The sequence below is a fragment of the Chinchilla lanigera genome, unplaced genomic scaffold (genome assembly GCF_000276665.1).
Source record: "Chinchilla lanigera isolate Chin_1 unplaced genomic scaffold, ChiLan1.0 scaffold00026, whole genome shotgun sequence".
Taxonomy (NCBI): Eukaryota; Metazoa; Chordata; class Mammalia; order Rodentia; family Chinchillidae; genus Chinchilla; species Chinchilla lanigera.
Genome location: NW_004955427.1, coordinates 15,774,894 through 15,792,984, shown reverse-complemented (window position 1 = coordinate 15,792,984; position 18,091 = coordinate 15,774,894). Strand labels below are relative to the sequence as shown.

Genomic DNA, 18,091 nt, shown 5'->3' with positions numbered 1-18,091 from the left:
AGTTGGTTCTAATCCATGGATGTCCTTTTTTAACACCTTACCCTATGCTTAATGGAATCCCAGTCCGATCACAATTGAACTCCAGACACTTACTTGTTCCAAAGCCTGCCATGGAAGGGCTACTCACTCTGAATAAAGTCAAACTCGTAAATTATCTCAGTAGGTAATACTGATGCATTGTGACTTTTTGTGTGTGTACTGGCTTCTCCCAAAGAAAATTTCACTTAGTGTCAGTGACTTCACTTGGTCTAGGGAGGACCCTTCCTTCACACGACATCAGCTTTCTTTGAAGTATTAAGTAAGCACTAGCTCAACACAGAGATGATCAAAGTTACAGAGTTATGGTTTGCACTTGTGACCTGATTCATTGCCACGATCTTCATTACTTTGGGGGCTATCTTTTACACTAAGAATTTTTTCTGAACAGAAATTCTTAGATTCTATTCCTGGTTTAGAAATGTGGACAAATGTAGGAGGTTGAAGGGATTCTCTTTTACTTTTCTGTTGGAGAAGACTTAGAGCTGAGCAGAGCATGGCTTCTTATGAATTTGGACCAGGAAATTTAGGGATAAATAAATAGAATGGAAACCTTAGGATTTAGAAACATTGCTTTATCTCTCAAGAGAACTACTTACCTTCTAATAGAAGGCACTTAGAAAACTCTCACTGGAAGAAAATTTGAAAGAACTAATGATGGGTACTAAACATATACCTTTTCTTTATATTCTATCATCATCAGCTGATACAGTGATTTTAACTAATCAAGTGGGTGATACTTGCCCTTTGTGGGACTGATGTCTAATAGAAGTTCATAAGCAGAAAATGATAAAATAAACTAGATCAATATTTTGGTTAAAAAAATAGCCTAAACAAAAGTCAGGGTATATCTCAGAATTATGTACATTTCTATAATATTTAACCTAGTATAACCTAGGATGTCTTTTCATTGGATAAATGCTCCTTCTCCTGAGTCATGAAAATATTGTGAATATCTCTCAGTAAAAGCAAGTCTTAGTGACTACTAAGGGCTAAACTTCATGAACCCTTCTTTAAATTCATATATCAAAGCCCTAACCCCTAGAAACTCAGAATGACTTCATTTGGGGACAGTCTTCACTTTTGGGGGGGAGGTTTCCTGTACGAGGAATCAAATTAACGACCTTGCACTTGCCAGGCAGGTGCTATGCCACTGAACTAAATCCCCAGCCCCATGGAGAGTCCTGAGGGAGGTAATCAAGTCAAAGTGAGGTCAGTAGGGTAGGCCCTAAAGCAGTGTGACTGGTTCCTTAGAAGGGGCAGGGGATGTTTGGACACAAGGACATAGAGGCTTTGCTCTATGCAAAGGAAGAGCACGCTGGCAAACCGGGGAGTGGAGTCTGACAGAGATCTTTCTCTTACACCCCACAGAAGGAATGAACACAGGCACCATCTTGCTTTTAGACTTTCAGCCTTCAGAACTGTAAGAAAATAGATATCTGCTGAAGCATCCAGTGGGTGGCACTTTGTCATAGCCTTAGCAAACTGGAGCCCCACCATCCCATCAAGAACCAGAGCCACTGGTCCTGACCAGAACCTTAGGCTTCACCTCTGTTTTATCAGAGTTTCTGGCATTAGGCTTCAAGACCAGGAAAAAGATGAAATAAATGTAAGATCCCAATGTGTCCGGCCAACTAACAGATGGAACAGAAACACACAGCCACTGCAGTCTGATTACTCTCATGATTTATTAATATTCAGATTGAAAAAGGAGCCGTAGAGCCGCAAGTTACGCTAATTGGCACATTCGCTTTATTATTTATTTACTTATTTATTTATTTATTTTTAAAACAAACTGGGTTTTGGATTTTTTTTTCCTTTTTGTTCATTCCATCACATTGAAAAGAAGAAAAACGAAAATGGTTTTGAATTCACTCGATATTTTGGACTCCTCGGATGAACGGAACATTGCACACACACTTGGAACAGAGAGATAGAGAGGAAAGTGGATTCCCACAGGGCCACACGCACCAGATCAAAAAACTGGGATACAGTGCAAGAATTTCCCAAAATGATTGGATCATCATTACCAAAACTCGCCATAACAACACCAAGAAACGAAAATGTTTAAGCCACACTGTTTGACTTGGGATCTTTCCTGCTTTTTTTTTTTTAAATGTTTGCCACACAGAGAGAAAGAGGGCCAGTGGGCGGGAGAGGACAGACTCACAGATGTGAGCAGGACAGGAAGGGAAACTTCAGAGTGGAGCAGAGAGAGGGTGGGAGAGACAGGGTTCAGGAGAGGGGAGGGGAGGGACGTGGAAAGCCATTTCTTAAAGTTCAGGCATGTTCTTGGTCAGCCTCACGATCTTCTTCTTTACCCTCATCCTGCCGGGCACTTTCCTTAGGTTTGGTTTCATCTACAGCTTCTGAGGAAGAAAACAAAACAAGACGGGGTGGAGAAAAAAAAGGAGAGTTAATACTGCGTCTCATTTGATCACGTGATGCTACAACACATTTGCCCTTCTCATATTATGTAAGAGCTTTAAGATAAAAAGATTATTACTACCCCAGCAATACAATATCCAAGTTCAGGAGTGGACCTCTAGGAAACTTTTCAGTAGCACATATAGAGAAGCTTAGGAAGAAAGGTGGGGCTGGGGATGTAGCTTAGTGGCACAGCACCTAGCTTGGCAAGCATGAGGTCCTGAATTCGACTTCCAATAGAAAAAGAAAAAAAAGAAGAAGGAAGCTATGATAATAAGGGAATGTTGCCTACTCAACAGAAATTCCTATGGTCTTTATCCTTCGCCTTACTACTAAGGTACCAACATATGGGATATTCACATAGGGAATCAAAAATCATCTTGCTTTTCTGTTCAATTAGTGTCAGAATAATCGTGACAGATCATTTATGTGTTACCGAGCACTCATTCCAATTTCTAGTAGTATAACTGTAAAGTAAAACACTTTCATTTTTATCTTCTATTGGAGGAAGGGACAGTTACATTAAAAATGTGGGCCAACTAGCATTTTCTGAAGACAGCAGAGTTGGTTTTGACTTTTGCATTCTCCTATCCTAATGACTGGGGTATCAAACAATATTTGATTATGTAGCAGTTATGTTACAACCATGAAGATAAAATCTATACAGTAAATATGGTAAAACAGCAAGAAAAGCATCACTGAGTGACTGTACTGGACATCTTTCTTTCATACCTCTTAGTTGTGAGATAAATCACTAACCTTTATAAAGCACATTTGTAGTTTTCATTATCTTGCAACCAAGAACATTTCAACTGAATACCCACAGGGAAGTATTGCCTCACTTAATAAATAGAACTTTCCATCTTTCTGAATGTCGATTTTCCTTCTTGAAAATTTCCCCACAGAACTCTGATAATTGACGTAAGCTATAAGATAGTGTGTTAATGTGTCAGCCTGTCTAAAGAGAATTCAACTTCCCTGAAATCACCTGTGATATCAACAAATAACAGCCCAATCACCCCACTCCCTGTCAAGACTATCACTACTAGGCTTAATGATTTGCTAGCAAGACTTGGAACTCAGCAAACAGTCTTATCCCTGGCTATAATTTATTACAGTGAGTGGACACAAGTTGCAAATGGAAAAGTTGCATGGGGCAGATTGGAGGAATCTAGACACAAGCTTCCAAGAGTCTTCTCCCTATGAAGTTATAAGGTTGTACTTGATTCTTTCATTATTAAATTGTGACAACACATGTGAAATATCATTTCTTAGAGATACTCACTTGAGCCTCCAAGCTCAGAATATATATTGGAGGCTGGTCACGTAGGCACCCTCTGTCTAACATGCAACAAATCAGATTTCCAGAAGGAAAACAGATGCTCAGCTTAAATTGCATTGTATACTCACAGATTTTAGACACAGGGAACCACTTTTATCAATGAGGGAATTTTTAGAACCCTCTCAAAACGTACTTCATGGATTCCAGCCGTGGCTCAGCTTTGTGAGCAGGTCACTCTAATGATAGCAGTTCCAGACTCTTTTCTGAACACTTTCTGATATCTAAAATAATCTGTGTCCTTTAATAAATGGAGCTCTTGGGCTGGGGATATAGCTCAGTGGCATAGCGCCTGCCTGGTAAGTGCAAGGTCCTGAGTTCAATGCCCAAAAAAAAAAAAAAAAAAAAAAAAAAGAAGGTCTTGCTATTGCTTTTTCTCATCTTGTTGTCTACTAGCTGCCTTTCTTATAAAAATAAATTGGACTCAGTGCAATCTTCTTAGGCTAACAAATTTATATTTAAAGGTAATGGACAGGCTTAAAAAACTCAAACACAGCAGTATAATATAACTAGGCTTTAAAGAGATTAAACGAGCAATGTTACATAAAATGGAGTTGGTGGTGGGAGAAGATGTTGAAATTAGAAAAACAAGGCCTATTAAGGAGTCCGTTAGAAGAGCTCATAAAAGTGTATGTATCCTTCAAATCAGTCAGTTATTTATTTATATTTAGACAAAACAACATTTATATCTACAACCACATCATTTATTTTTTTAAGATGTTAAATCTGCAAAACTTTATTGACTGGGTCTGAGAGATTATACAGAGAGAAAGAGTTAGGCTTCAATTCCAGAGACATAAAAAAAATTCTAAATTGTAAGGCTAATGAGAAAATAACAAGATTACATGTGTTAATCCATGACAATCTATAAGGAAGAACACTGCTTCATTTGTTTGTTATAACCCAGAGCCAAGATTAAGAAGATTACTATGATCTAGTCAAAAAAAATATGCTATTTATTAACATTTTCAAATCCATCTTAATTGGCAAGGTTTTTTTGTGTTTTTTTAAAAAATTATTAGTACACTTCAGATATGTATAATAACATATTTACAAAAGCTTTGCTCCATTTTTTCTTCTTTTTTTTTCTTGACCCTTCTTTTCTTTCCCCTACCTTGACCCTTCCCTTGATCCCCCATTTCCCAATATCTGTTATACATTTTGGTTCTTATTTACACTTTCGGTTATCTACTACCACTTTAAATATATTTTAAGGATTCTTCTTTGGAACAGCTATCTAAAAATACTGTCCTAAGTATTCTCTGTGGCAGAAAATGTCATTTTCTTAAAAATATATTTGGTTTGTAGAATCAAGCCAGGCAAGCCTGGTAACTAAAAGTAAATAGCTCTGAAGGGTAATTTTATCTTGCACTGACTCATTTTTAACCAGAGCTTAAAAATCTTAAATATTGTGTAGGGTTCATTACTCACTACAAGCCACTTTAAAAATGTAGAGATTTCAGTGAATTTATGTACTATTTATAAAGGATTTTTAAGGCTGTAGCTTTTCAAGTTCACAATTACTAACTCTTGAAAAGTGTACCAAAGCTAGTTCTTGGTCAGTTATATACACCTGCAGTGTGTCAGTCATTCTTGTATGCTGGATAAGCAGTAAAGAAGATACTAAATTGCCACTGAAACTTTTCATAAACAGGACCATTAAGAGACAGTAAAATTCACAGCCGTAGAATATTACAATGAGCGGGACCTTTAAGATCATTCAGTGGCTATGCTACAGACTCTCAAAAGGGTATAATAGTACCTACTTCCATTCAACTTTGAATCCCCTGTGTCCAGCACAGACAAAATAGAAAGTCCTCAGTAAATACTTGTTGAATGAAAGAATAAGTAAACATCCTCATTTTATAGCTATGAAAATTGAAGTCCAGATCCATACTGAGACTTTTCCTAAATCACATGATTTGCTCATAGCCAAACCAGGACTAAAACACAGGTCTTCTGCTTGCCTGAGTTGTCCCATTCTAGCAAGTGGACAAATTCAAGCTGTAGAGGTAAAGCATAAAACTATTCCATCAATTCAGCAACAGAAACCAAGTAGCTGAAGTCTACAGTATTTTAGAGGCCTATAAGACTCAGACAAAAATTTTGCCTCCAAATTATAGAAACCATAAAATTAAAATGGATGAAGTTTAATTAGATATTGACAAAAGGAAACCTTAATCATTTAGTTTAACATTCATTCAGTGGAACATATACAATTACATATACATTTTGTTTTTTATAAGACAAGAGTAACTTTTACTTGATATTAACTCTTAAGCAAACAGACCATTTTTGTTTTCATGGAAGGCTGTTTATTTAGCAGAAAATGGGTCAATTCAGTGGATTCAGTGAAATTTTTGTGGGCCACAAAGAAATGACAGAGAGAAAAACATTATATGGAAGAAAAAATCAATGCAAAGTATCAATCTTTCACAACTACAAAAGTGAGGTCAGCTAAGAACCGATAATAATGCTTTTAAAATCTACATGCAAATGAAGTTAGTAACAGTGAGATGTGGGCTTTTACCTACTCTACTTAGACCCACTTTGATTGGACACCAAATATGAGTTTGGGAGTGGTCTTAACCTGATACAAAGGAGAACTTGTTACAACTGATCCTAGTTATGTGTGAACAGGTCCATTTGAAGATTGAATGCATGAGGAAACTGTTCCATATAGCCAACTTGTTCTTTCCTCCACTGGTACCAACCCTAAAGAAATCATTGTAGGTAATGGATCACATCGACTTTATAGTTATCTATCTATACTATAGATAGTATAGATACTATATCTACCTATAGTTATCTATCTACTTCTAACCTGTCCTTTCAACTGTTTAAAAGAACTATTATGTTATTCCTGGTCCTTTGTATAAAGTATTAAGCCATATTAATGTTAAGTTGTTACAATGTGCTTAGAATATTTGTAAATATAATTGTACCATTTCAATCCATTCTCACAGCTGCATTAATCACCTTATTTTATAGCTGGGGGAAACTGAGGCACAAAGAGATTAAGTCACACTGACTTGTTGGCAGCAAATTCCAACTTAGGACAGAGCCATTGAGAAAGCTGCTCCTGTTGGTTACTTCTCTCCTCTTACCTTAGGTCAAGAAGGATAATGGAACCAGACTGGCACCTAGGAGAGGGAGTTCACAGCTATGTTGGCCTAGAGCTTACAAAATCTAAAAAATTTGTCTCAGTAAAAGCAGCTCAAAATGCGGGAAAAAACCTTGATTAGTCTTTCATAATATGAAATCTAGTCTTGGCACTTTCTGGCACTATTTATATAATTTGTAACTGCTAGAGATGAGTTAACATGTAATGTTTAGCATTCTGCACAAAAACTTTGATCATCATGGTGAATGTCAAAGACAGATGAATGGCTGAAGCCAGCTGGTCACTCCAATTACCACAATCCAATTAGGGTAAATAACCACATTCCTCATCTAAGGATCAGCCTCATCCTGTGCAGTTAATACTTAATGGGCCATACAATCTAAAAGACTGATGTGAGATTTTCAGTTCCAGCGGGTACTTAACAAGGAGGTAGAAGTAATCAGGTCTGAATCTGGCCAGACTGAGACCTGACGTTACTGAGATAACAGCAGAGCCCAGCAAGATAAAGCATAGAACATCCTTTGTCTTTTTCAGTTTAGCACTGAATAGTACTGCTACCCATACTGAATATGAAAAGCTAAAATTAATATTGTTGTTTTGTTTCCCTTTCACAATATGTATTGTACCTTTCAGTTTTTGCTTAATAGGAAATAACAACTGGGATGAGGGAAAGAAGAAAAGAAAGAAGGGAGGGATATACACACAAACACACATACATACACACACGATAGTTAAGATAATTGTACTACTAATTTCTATTGGTTTATTGAACAATTAATGTTTAATTATTTGATCAAACTTGCATACCTATATCTGGTAATCTGAGCAACTATTTTGAAGATAACAGTAAGTAATACAACAAGCATTGCTGATTTTCTCTCATCTTGTTTTGAAATTCTGTATCATTTTTATAGTTTTTGTATTATTTTCTTTCTATCTTTGTTTTTGTTTTTTTTTTTCATTCTTTTCTCTTTAAAATAAAAAAATATTGTTGTTTTGGTTAAGATATTACAAGAAAAGCAATTTAGTAAATCACAGTGGTATGGTCTGAATGTTTTGTGCCCTCTCTCCTCAATTCATATGTTGAAATTTTAATCCCCAAGTTAATAGTATTAGGAAATGTGGCCTTTAGGAAGAGGAGCACCGATGACTAGGTTAGTGCCCTTATGAAAGATACCAAAGAGAGCTAGTTATTTCTTTTCATCATGTGAAGACATTATAGGCCTCAGCAGACAAACTGAATCAATGGCTACCTTGTCCTTAGGTTTCCCAGCCTTCCAAAATACGGAAATAAATTTCTGTTATTGGAAAAAACACCAGTTTTAGTACTTTGTTATAGCAGTCAGGCCAAGACACACAGTTGGGATCTATATCTATATCTATAACTGTATCTATATCTATATATCTATATCTATATTTACATATCTATATCTACATCTACCTATATCTATCTATAGATATATGTTTACACAGGTGGGATATATTATAATTTAAATGGTATGAATACTTAGTATCAAAAAGTATGTCCAATCAATTTGGACAAACTACATTAGCATCTAACAATAGCTAAGACTCAGGTCCTTCCAAGCCTAAAATCCTCTTAGAATCCACCATGTTCACAAGCAGACTCCATGAATTTTATTATTTATGTGTTAACTTAGATAGAAGAAAACATCACAGAGAGTAAAATCATGTATTTTTAATGCTCCATACTCAAAAGATGCTTAAAATGGAAGGACAAATGTGTTCATTCATTCATTTATTCACCCAGTGAAAGGAACTGACCCTTACTGTGTGCCACATACAACTGTACCGACTATAAATATAACAATGGTAGTAGTGAAAACACAAAGCAAAAATCCTCATGTTCTTGGGCTTCATGTGCTACTGTCCACTATAGTGAGATAGTTTTTTGGAGAAAGAGTGGTAAAGAAAAAACGAATAGTAAGACAAGAAGTCAGAAGGGGCATAATTTCTGCTGGGTCCCTTCTCTCAGATTTACAAAGTTATATATTTTTAATGAATCTCATAGATTCTTAAAAATAGAAAACTCCAGTAATTTTCACACTCTTGATCCACAACTACTGTTCTTAAGATGGAAAGCTCCTACTAAGGCAGCAATAAAAATGTAAGATGGAGAGGTGTTGAACTGTGTCCTTTTGAAACAGTGAAATGGTAGTCTTAAGAAAACAAAACAGATTCCAGTGGATGATTTCACAGGGGTCCTTGCAAAGAGGTATGCTAAACTGGCTCTCTGATCTTTGCTGAAATAGATTCTGGAAGCAGCTTTTGCCTTTATCCATCCTGTTCATTTCCTCGAAAGGGTGAGAATAGCAGGTCTGCGCATTCTGTTGGTGAGCAAATACCAGGAGCATATGCAGCAGCGGCTGCTCGCCTGCTCAGCCAGGCAGCCTGCTTGTGGTGCTGCTGAAGGGATGGCGGTGTTCCCAGCTGCCATTGCCCACACTGAGCTCTAATGGCCCTATTTTCTGGCTGTGGTCCAGGCCCCTCCACAGCCCTACATTACTGAAATTAGGTTGAGTGGATTTCTGAGTAAAACATTACCTCTTGGGACCTGCCCAGCTCTCCCCAGCCTTGTCAACATTGATTACATAGACGCTGCTACCATCCTGGGGCTGTGCCCACAATTGCTCTACCAATCACCATTGGGCTAGGGTGTTTTGCTTCCTTTCTCTTATTTGCATCTCTCTTGAATATTAAGCATCATCACCTCAAAGCTCAAGGAATAGCGATAAAATTTTGGTAACTCATTCACATATGGCCCATTTGTTATTTATGTGGTCTTTCTCTTGAGCTCTGTACCAAATGTCAATCTGCAGTCTAGATGAGCTGACCAGCTTTTGCTGGTCACTGGGATCAACACTGGATGCTCTGTTTCATATGTTTAGTTATATTCAAAATAATCCACTCATATACATCGTTTGGCATCAGGATAATGGCTCAAATGACATCTCTGTCCCCAATCTTTGCCTTCTGAAGTTTTGAAAAAGAAAACAATGCTATCCCTTATAACACTATGTGTTTAAAATTTTCAAATAGCACCAAACAAGAATTTTAGTCAAGTAAAAAACTCAGAGGCACACAATGAGCTCCAAGGAATATTTGAAATGTATCACATACATTGAACCCCTCCCCTCAGATGCTGAGATGGAGAGTCAAGCTAATTTACATTGTAGCCTTGTAGGCATATGAACTCAGACCAGTGACTTTTCTTGATTGTTTCCCAATGTACATATTCTATGGACACTTGTCTCACCTTATTTCTTTTTATTTTTATTTCAAAGAGAAAAATAACAGTAAAATTATACAAAATTTCAAAACAAGAAGATAGGAACAATGGTTATTATACTGCATGGTTAGTATAACAATGGTTATTATACTGCATATTGTTACCCTTACCTCATTTCAATTTATTTGGAAGTTGCAGGAAGGTATTTGGAAATACATTTAAAAATTTAAACCATAGAGGGCTCACTTTCTCCGAGCACTCACTCTCCTCTTGTGTCCTAAAAATCTCCAGCAAACCCTTTTCATGTCTCTTAAAAAAGTGAAACTGTGAAATGTAGTAAGTCGATATTTAATTTAATCTCAGGCATTTGCAATTTGTTGGATTTTAATCCAACCTACAGATTTGGGGAATCCACTCAATTTAATTCCCTTATCACATCTAACACTCTTGTTCTAGGAAGGGAAAAAAAACTCCCAAAGGAAAATAATCAAAACACCTCTTTGTTAGGTAAATGATTAAGAGATCACTAATATATTATAAAGAGATCCCCAGCAAAGCTTCTGTAAAGTTTCTGGCTCAGAATATATGGGTACAAGCTAATTAATTAAAGAGCTATTCTTCACCCCTTTTTAAAATTAGTATGTTTGAAGTATACAGTAAATGCAATCATCTTTGGGGAATAGGTATATACACATATTGCATCTTGCTCCTGTTTACTTCTTTCTCTCTTATCTTCTGCATCCCCAGAACCCTTTCTCATTCTTTCAGGTAAACAGCTCCTTGATTCATTGATTCATTTGTATTGTTTTTTAGTCTCAATTTTATTAATTTCCATTCTGATCTTTATAATTTCTCTCCTTTGTCAGTTTTAAATTATGACTGTTCTTATTTATCTAGGACATTAAGATCCATCCTTAAGTTATTTATTTTGGATCTTTCTATTATTTTTACATGTGCATTCACATATACAAATATTTTTCTTATAAATATTATGCCATATATTTCCTATAAATATTTTTTCTTAGAACCTATGGTGTCCTGTAGGTTTTGGTATATTGTGCTTCCATTGTCACTTGATTCTACAAACTTTTTAATTTCTTCCCTGATTTATTGATTATTCAATAATGTATCATTTGATCTCTATGTGTTTGCATAGCTTCTAAATCTTCTCTTGCTTTTGATTTCTAGCATCATTTTGCTATATTTTAATTTTTGGATTTACTTAAGCATGGCTTGTGGCCTAAAGTATGGTCTATTTTGCAAAATGTGCTGCTGAGAAAAATGTATATTCTGTTGTTGTTGGATGAAACACTCAGTAGACACCTGTTAAGGTGCATTTGTTCAGTGGTATGTTTCCTTGTTGAGTTTTCTGTCTGGCTGACCTGTCAAATTGTGTGAGTAGGGTACTGAAATTTCCCACTACGAATTTGTTGGTGTCTATTTGTCTTTTTAAGTCCAGTAGTTTTTGTTTTATGAAGTTTGGTGTGCTGACACTCAGTGCATTGATATTTATAATTGTTATTAAAGAAAGCAATATTTTTGTATGTTTTTTGATTTTTGGTATCTATAAAAGAAAAAAGCTAATTTTTACTTTAAGAATTTTATATTAAGAAAAAGCATGTGCTCAAATGTGGGAGGCAATAATTTTACTGTTCTTTAAGTGTGAAAATGCCCACTCAGGTTTCGATGTACATTTTACTTATTTATTTATTTTCATTCACTGATTTTTTTTTTGCTTCCAGTCAGATTTTATTGATACATTTTGGGTATATATAACAATCACACTCATCATAGAGGATTTCTACCTGTACATGATCTAACTTGCTTCTTTTTTTTTACCCCATTCCCATACCTTCCATTCAACCCCTCCTCCCATCCCATTTGCAAAAGCTTTGTTTCTATTCTTTCCTTCTTTAGAAGATAAAATAGGATACAGAACAAAAGTTAGTGCTTTTATTTGAAAGAAGAAACAAGAAATGATTTTTTTTTTGGTATGGGAATCGAACTCAGAACCTCACTCTTGCCAGGCATGTGCTATGCTGCTGAGCTAAATCCCTAGCAAACCAGAGATTTTTAAAATCATAAAAAGAAAAGCCAAGGAAGATACAGATTGACTACTCTTAGCAAACTTAAACACAATCATCAAACATTACTGTTCCCTCATTAGCGACATGCAGAAAGATCAATAATTACCATTTATGTGGTTGGCATAGTAGCATTCAATAATTTATGAAATAATTGAAGTAAATATGAAAAGTTAAATAAAGTTAATTTTATTACTTGTAATGTAAGGGATCAAATCAAGGGCCTGGTGTACACCTAGGAATTTTTATTTTCCTCTGTAAACTTATCTAGTATTTTTTTAAAAGTTTGAAGTCTCTTCTGACAGGAGTGTGTTCAAACTTTACCATGAAGTTCTAAAGACCTAAATTACAAAAGATCTATTCTCATGAGCTTGCCATAAGTTGACTGTAAATATTTAGTGCCACACTTGCAATAATGGCATAGCATTTGCCTTCCAACAATTTGAAAATTTCCTTTTAAAATGCAGAATTTTAAATACATGTATACATCCATGCACATACACATGATTGTATACATGTTATAGTTTTACTTGTGCACTTTGAGATACAGTACATCATATAATACTAGAGCTTGAAAAATGTAAGAGTTACTTTACCTGTCCCAAATTTATTGATGCAAATTGAATCTATAACAGATTAGGTGATTCACCTAGGGTTATAGACAGGAAAAGGAAGCCTTGAACCCCAGAACTTCTGATCCCTCTGGCTTTGTAATCTTTACTTTACCTTATTATACTGCCTCTCTGGGATACTGGTGCAGATGACATTGAAAATACAAGTGTGTTTCATTGTTATATCTTGAAAAACATTATTGGCTGGGTAAGTGAAGCTGCTAGTTTGGTTCCATTACCCTCCCAAACATAAAAATTATACAAAAGGAAAAGAAATATAAAGCAAAGCACATGAGTTGTTTTCTTAAATATTCGCATGCACAAAAATCGTAAAACTTTAGATTCATTGAGGTAGGGTTCTTTTTAGACAGAATTTTATTATTAACTATATTTTATGCACAGTTTTTATTATATAGGACTAATGATGATAATGGATACATTTTTATTTCCAAGAATTAGTGATAAAAAACATTATTTACTATGAACTAAAATGATGGGCAGACATGAGAGGGTGAAGAGGCTGGTCAGCTTTGGGACATGAGATTATGAAGACTGAAAATTTAGTTGAAAACAATATTTGTTTAATTTTATTATGAATTTGAACTACAACAAATTGTAAATACAAAGACTGGAACAAGCCAAACTATTTGACCGAAACAATGTTAGCATAATTTTTTAGATTGATTAATGAATCACAAAAATATTTTCTTTTTCCTGTCTAAATCTTCACAGATTTAAGCAAGTAGAAATCAACAAATGTATTTTAAATATTTGCATGAAAATATCTAGATTATCTTCAGAGTGGAAACTAAATGTGCTTTCACTGAATTCAAACTTTCTAATTGTCATGGAGAAAATTAAGTCAAGAGACAGCCTATGGCAGATATTGCCTAAGAAAAAAGGGAGTAAGTGAATACTTTCTTTTGTTTGACTTAGAATAAGGTTTCCTAGAAAGAACAATTTTAGGTGACCTTCCTTTTATATAGTAAGTGTAAGTTATCTACATTGTTCATGGCATCTCATAAGGAATCAGCATTTTAAATCATGTCTCCCAAACCATGTACTGATGCATCCTGGGGTACTACAGTGAACTTATAGGGGTTCCAAGTGATATATTTTTTCTAAATAACATTTTTAATTTTGAAGGAAATAACAATATTTGTTTATACTGTGCAATTTACTAGTAGTAGGCTCTTTGGATCTAACTATCTAATAAACAGAATGGTTAAGTATTTATTTTACCCTAAGGATGTCATAAAATAAATTGCTTAGCCACTAACTGAGAAAGTTTGGAAACCTTTGCTGAAAATTAACATATAAATCAACTGTTGTGATATATATATTCACATACACAGTAAAAATGAGAATTCTGTTTGGGACTTTAGTTTGTTAATAAAACAAATATGACATACAGTAACTGATTATCTGTAACATTTCTCTTATATTAATGTTATAAAAGTCTAATTGGTTAATATTGTTTTCCTTTTCATTAGTATATATTTGCAATAGACAATGAATCACATTTGTCTTCGGGCGTTGGTGCATACCCATCACCTCTGAATCTTTTCCACAGCCCTTTCTCCTCCCTTTTCCCTCACACATCCTTAGACTCCCTTCCCATCTTGAAAAGGTCTTCTTTCCTGTGTGCTATTGTCTGTTTTTTATTTTTGTCTTTAATCATACTTTGGGTTTCTCATATAAGAGAAACTATACAGTGCTCGACCTTCTGTGTCTGACTTATTTCACTTAACATTATGTTCTCAAGGTGCATCCATTTCCCTGCAAATGACTAAAATGTATCCTTTTTTTAATATCTGAGTAGTACTCCACTGAAATTAGTTAATATCTCTACAACATCTTGAACATGAAAAAGTTTGTTGTGATTTAATTCATAAACAAATATTCTTTGACATAAGCCTTAGGGTAAATTAATAAAATTTTATGGCAAATTTATGGAGTTTTAGAACATCATAAATTTGCCAATATTTAATTCTAGAAGTTCAATATCCAGCTACATACTTACATATGTTTAACATTCAGAAAATAAGTTTAAAAATAAACACTTCAGTAATTTCAACTCTACATCTCTCTTTCTTACTTCATAGGGTCACAAGTGATAATCCTAGCTAGGAGAAAATCTTATCACCTCCTCTTTCCAATTCTGTTTTCTAAGAGGCTACCCAGACCACATTAGTATGAAAATACGGCCCTGAGTAAAATCAGTGGTGGAGTTTACAGAGAAAGTTGATAGTGCAGACTTTGCCTAAAGATAGGAAAAAAATAAGAACTCTTGCTGGAAAAATAACGAGAGTCAGAGTGTTTGGATTAAGATAGGTAAATTGGACCAGGAAGGAAAATCTGTATATTCTGACTTCAAAATGTGACAGATTTCTTTTAATTAAAATTCAAGATAGTCATTTTTGGGGCTGGGGATTTAGCTCAGCGGCAAAAGCGCCTGCCTGGCAAGCACAAGGTCGTGAGTTCGGTTCCGGTACCGGAGAAAAAACAAAAAAAAAAAAAACAAGATAGTCATTTTTGCTTTTAAGAACTCAAACTGGAATTTCTTCTCAGCCTTTGGCTAAGATCAAGTGAAGAACTCAAACTAGAGTCTCTACATTATAGGTTTAAGTTTTGTATTTTGCTAAGTTCAAATTACTTACAAGATTTTTGAGTGAATAAGAAAAAATAAGTATGATCTCATATTTTATAAATGACTTACCAAAGCAAAAGGAAATGATAAGAAGTCAAATTTCAATATTCTTTTTCTTCATTTGCCATTCAAATGTCCTCTGCATCTGTAGTTCCCTACCTGTACCTTCCATATATCCTCCATTCCTCATGGGAGATGCTACTGAAGACCTAGTTGGATCCTTACCAAGCATAGGCATGCTTTCCTCAGCCACTGCAGGCCTGGCAACCCAACTTGGACCCCATGGACAGGGCATGTTGAATTGGGAACCACTGTAACTCTGGGTTCCAGTCAGATCACGTCCCATTTGTTTTTAGATAAATCAGCCTCTGCGGTATTATTTGTGTTTCAGATGTTTCTGTGAGAAAAGATGACACTACACTTCTCCTGAATTCTCATCTATGCCTGGTTTTACTTTTTCTACCCTACCCTTTGCCTGAGCCCCTGAAAAGTTTCATCCAATACATTATCTGCACAAAAATTCCCTTCTCAGGTGCTTATTCTAGAGATCTGGTCCAAAGATATCTCTTTAACCAAAAATTAAGGATTTGGAGTCAGGGGCACACCAGGCCATTACTTTAGTTCACATATATAGTAAGTCTTCAAAGTTCAGTCATTACATTTATGCTTGTAATACCTCATGGGCTAGCTGAAATAATGTTTCCAACCTCCAGACCTAACCTAGGAAAAATTAATCACATCTTTCTCTTCACAGGGAAATTATATGCTTTGCATTATGGCATTAGGTGTTAGCTTGTGGTATACTCATTCTAGTTTTCCTCAGTTCACCCTGGTCCAATGTCTCGAAGGAAAAGGATGCACTTATTAGAATTCAAACCACACAAAAGCAAAGAGTTTTAAATTTTCTTCACTGATGAATCACTAAAATATATCTGGAGGAAATACATATCTAAAACTACAATTATATTATCCTACACTCCTAGTGTCACATTTATCACAAAATGAGCATTTAATATGTAAGCCTATAAAATTATTGAAAGTGGTGAAAAGGGAGAAAAACTCAGGAATGCTTCTGATGTGTAAAGAAAACTTCAATAACTTCAGGCAGAAAAAGTGTAGACCTATAATATTGTATGAGGAAAGGAAAGAATGAAGAGTGATTTGAACTTCAAAAGACTGAGTTAGTAAGGGGCTGGGGATTTAGCTCAGCGGCAAAAGCGCCTGCCTGGCAAGTGCAAGGTTGTGAGTTCGGTTCCCGGTACCGGAGAAAAACCAAAAAAAAAAAAGACTGAGTTAGTAAATGAACCATAATATTCTTTCAGTTCATGGCCATAGAAAGCATTATCCCAATACCCTTATTTGATTATTAATTTTAATTGGATAACTACTAATTTTATAACAAACTATTCTGATATTGGAGAAGGTAAAAACTGATATCTAGTTTAAGCATAATTATTTTTAGAAACCACAGAGCAGTGATTACAAGAGCTGATTTTAGAGCAAGACTATTTATATTTTATATTCTATCCCTGACACTTACTTTGGCTTTGAGTAAGTTATATAACCTACTATTAACTCACTTTCCTCATCTATACTTTCTAATAATATTGGTACCCACGTCATGGGGTTATTGTGAGAATTAAATGTGTTGATTTAAGTTATCATCAACAACTAACATATTTAGATAAATGCTCACATGTTGCTTTTTATGACTGGAAGAAAACTAATGTTGATTTAATGTTTATTACTTGCCAGCTTGTGCTAAAGGGTTTCACTTAGATATTTGATATATACCTGCTGTTTTTCTATTTTTGCATATATAGGAATAATAATACCTACCTCATAAATTTATAATTAATGAGCAAAAATGAACATTAAATCAAGAAAAACAAAACCAAAAAACTTAAAACAATGCCACTTTCTTGCTCATATAGATGCCTAATAGATGAGGACTATCTTCTCCCTCTTCCCCACTAGTTTCTGCTTATCCAATCTCCTTCCACAGCAAAAGAAAACTTTCTTCACATATCCAACAAAAGGTGAGTGTTATGATTTGTATCTGGATGTTCCCCTGAAGCAGGCTTTTCAGAAGTGGTTGAATCTAGAGTTAGTGATTGATTCATGGCCTAATGCTGGGACTAAGGGTGTGAATGCTACACCTGCCCTAGGGCAGGTAGCCTGCATACAATATAAAGAACAGAAAGAGGCTTACTCTTTCCCTCCTTTCTTGTTGCTTTTCGTGTCTTCTGCTGGCATGAACATTGTCCCTCTGCCATGTGCTACCCTGCCTTGGAGTCAGCCAATTATGAACTGAAACTTCTAGAAACCGTGAGGTAAATAAATCCTTCCTACTTTGACTTTGGGTGTTGAGTATTTTGTCTCAGTAAGGAAAAAAAGTAAGACAGTGAGGACAACCTGTAACTTATGAAGTTTTGCCTTATGGAATGAAAAAAAAAAGTAGTTGTTTGAAAAAGTTTTAAAGTCAGAGGTCAAAGTCCAGAAATGATTTCAAAGAGAAAGGTGAACCACTGGCCACCTGTGAAGGGTAATAACAAAAACAAAGTCAGAGC

At 35.2% G+C, this 18,091-nt stretch overlaps 1 protein-coding gene across 3 annotated transcripts in view; it reads right to left on the bottom strand.

Moving 5' to 3' along the window:
• Positions 1-1,705: 1,705 nt before the first annotated feature.
• Gap43 (growth associated protein 43) overlaps positions 1,706-18,091 on the bottom strand; it is a 94,731-nt gene continuing 78,345 nt past the window's right edge. For 2 of the 3 annotated variants that reach the window (XR_261276.2, XR_261277.2), the window contains exon 4: positions 2,327-2,405. Coding sequence is in view for 1 of the 3 variants with exons in the window: in XM_005386424.2 (XP_005386481.1) it covers positions 2,317-2,405 (89 nt within the window). In the remaining 2 variants the exon portion in view is untranslated. Of the gene's footprint in view, positions 2,406-18,091 lie in introns of all 3 variants that reach the window. The other variant, XM_005386424.2, reaches the window with a different exon arrangement.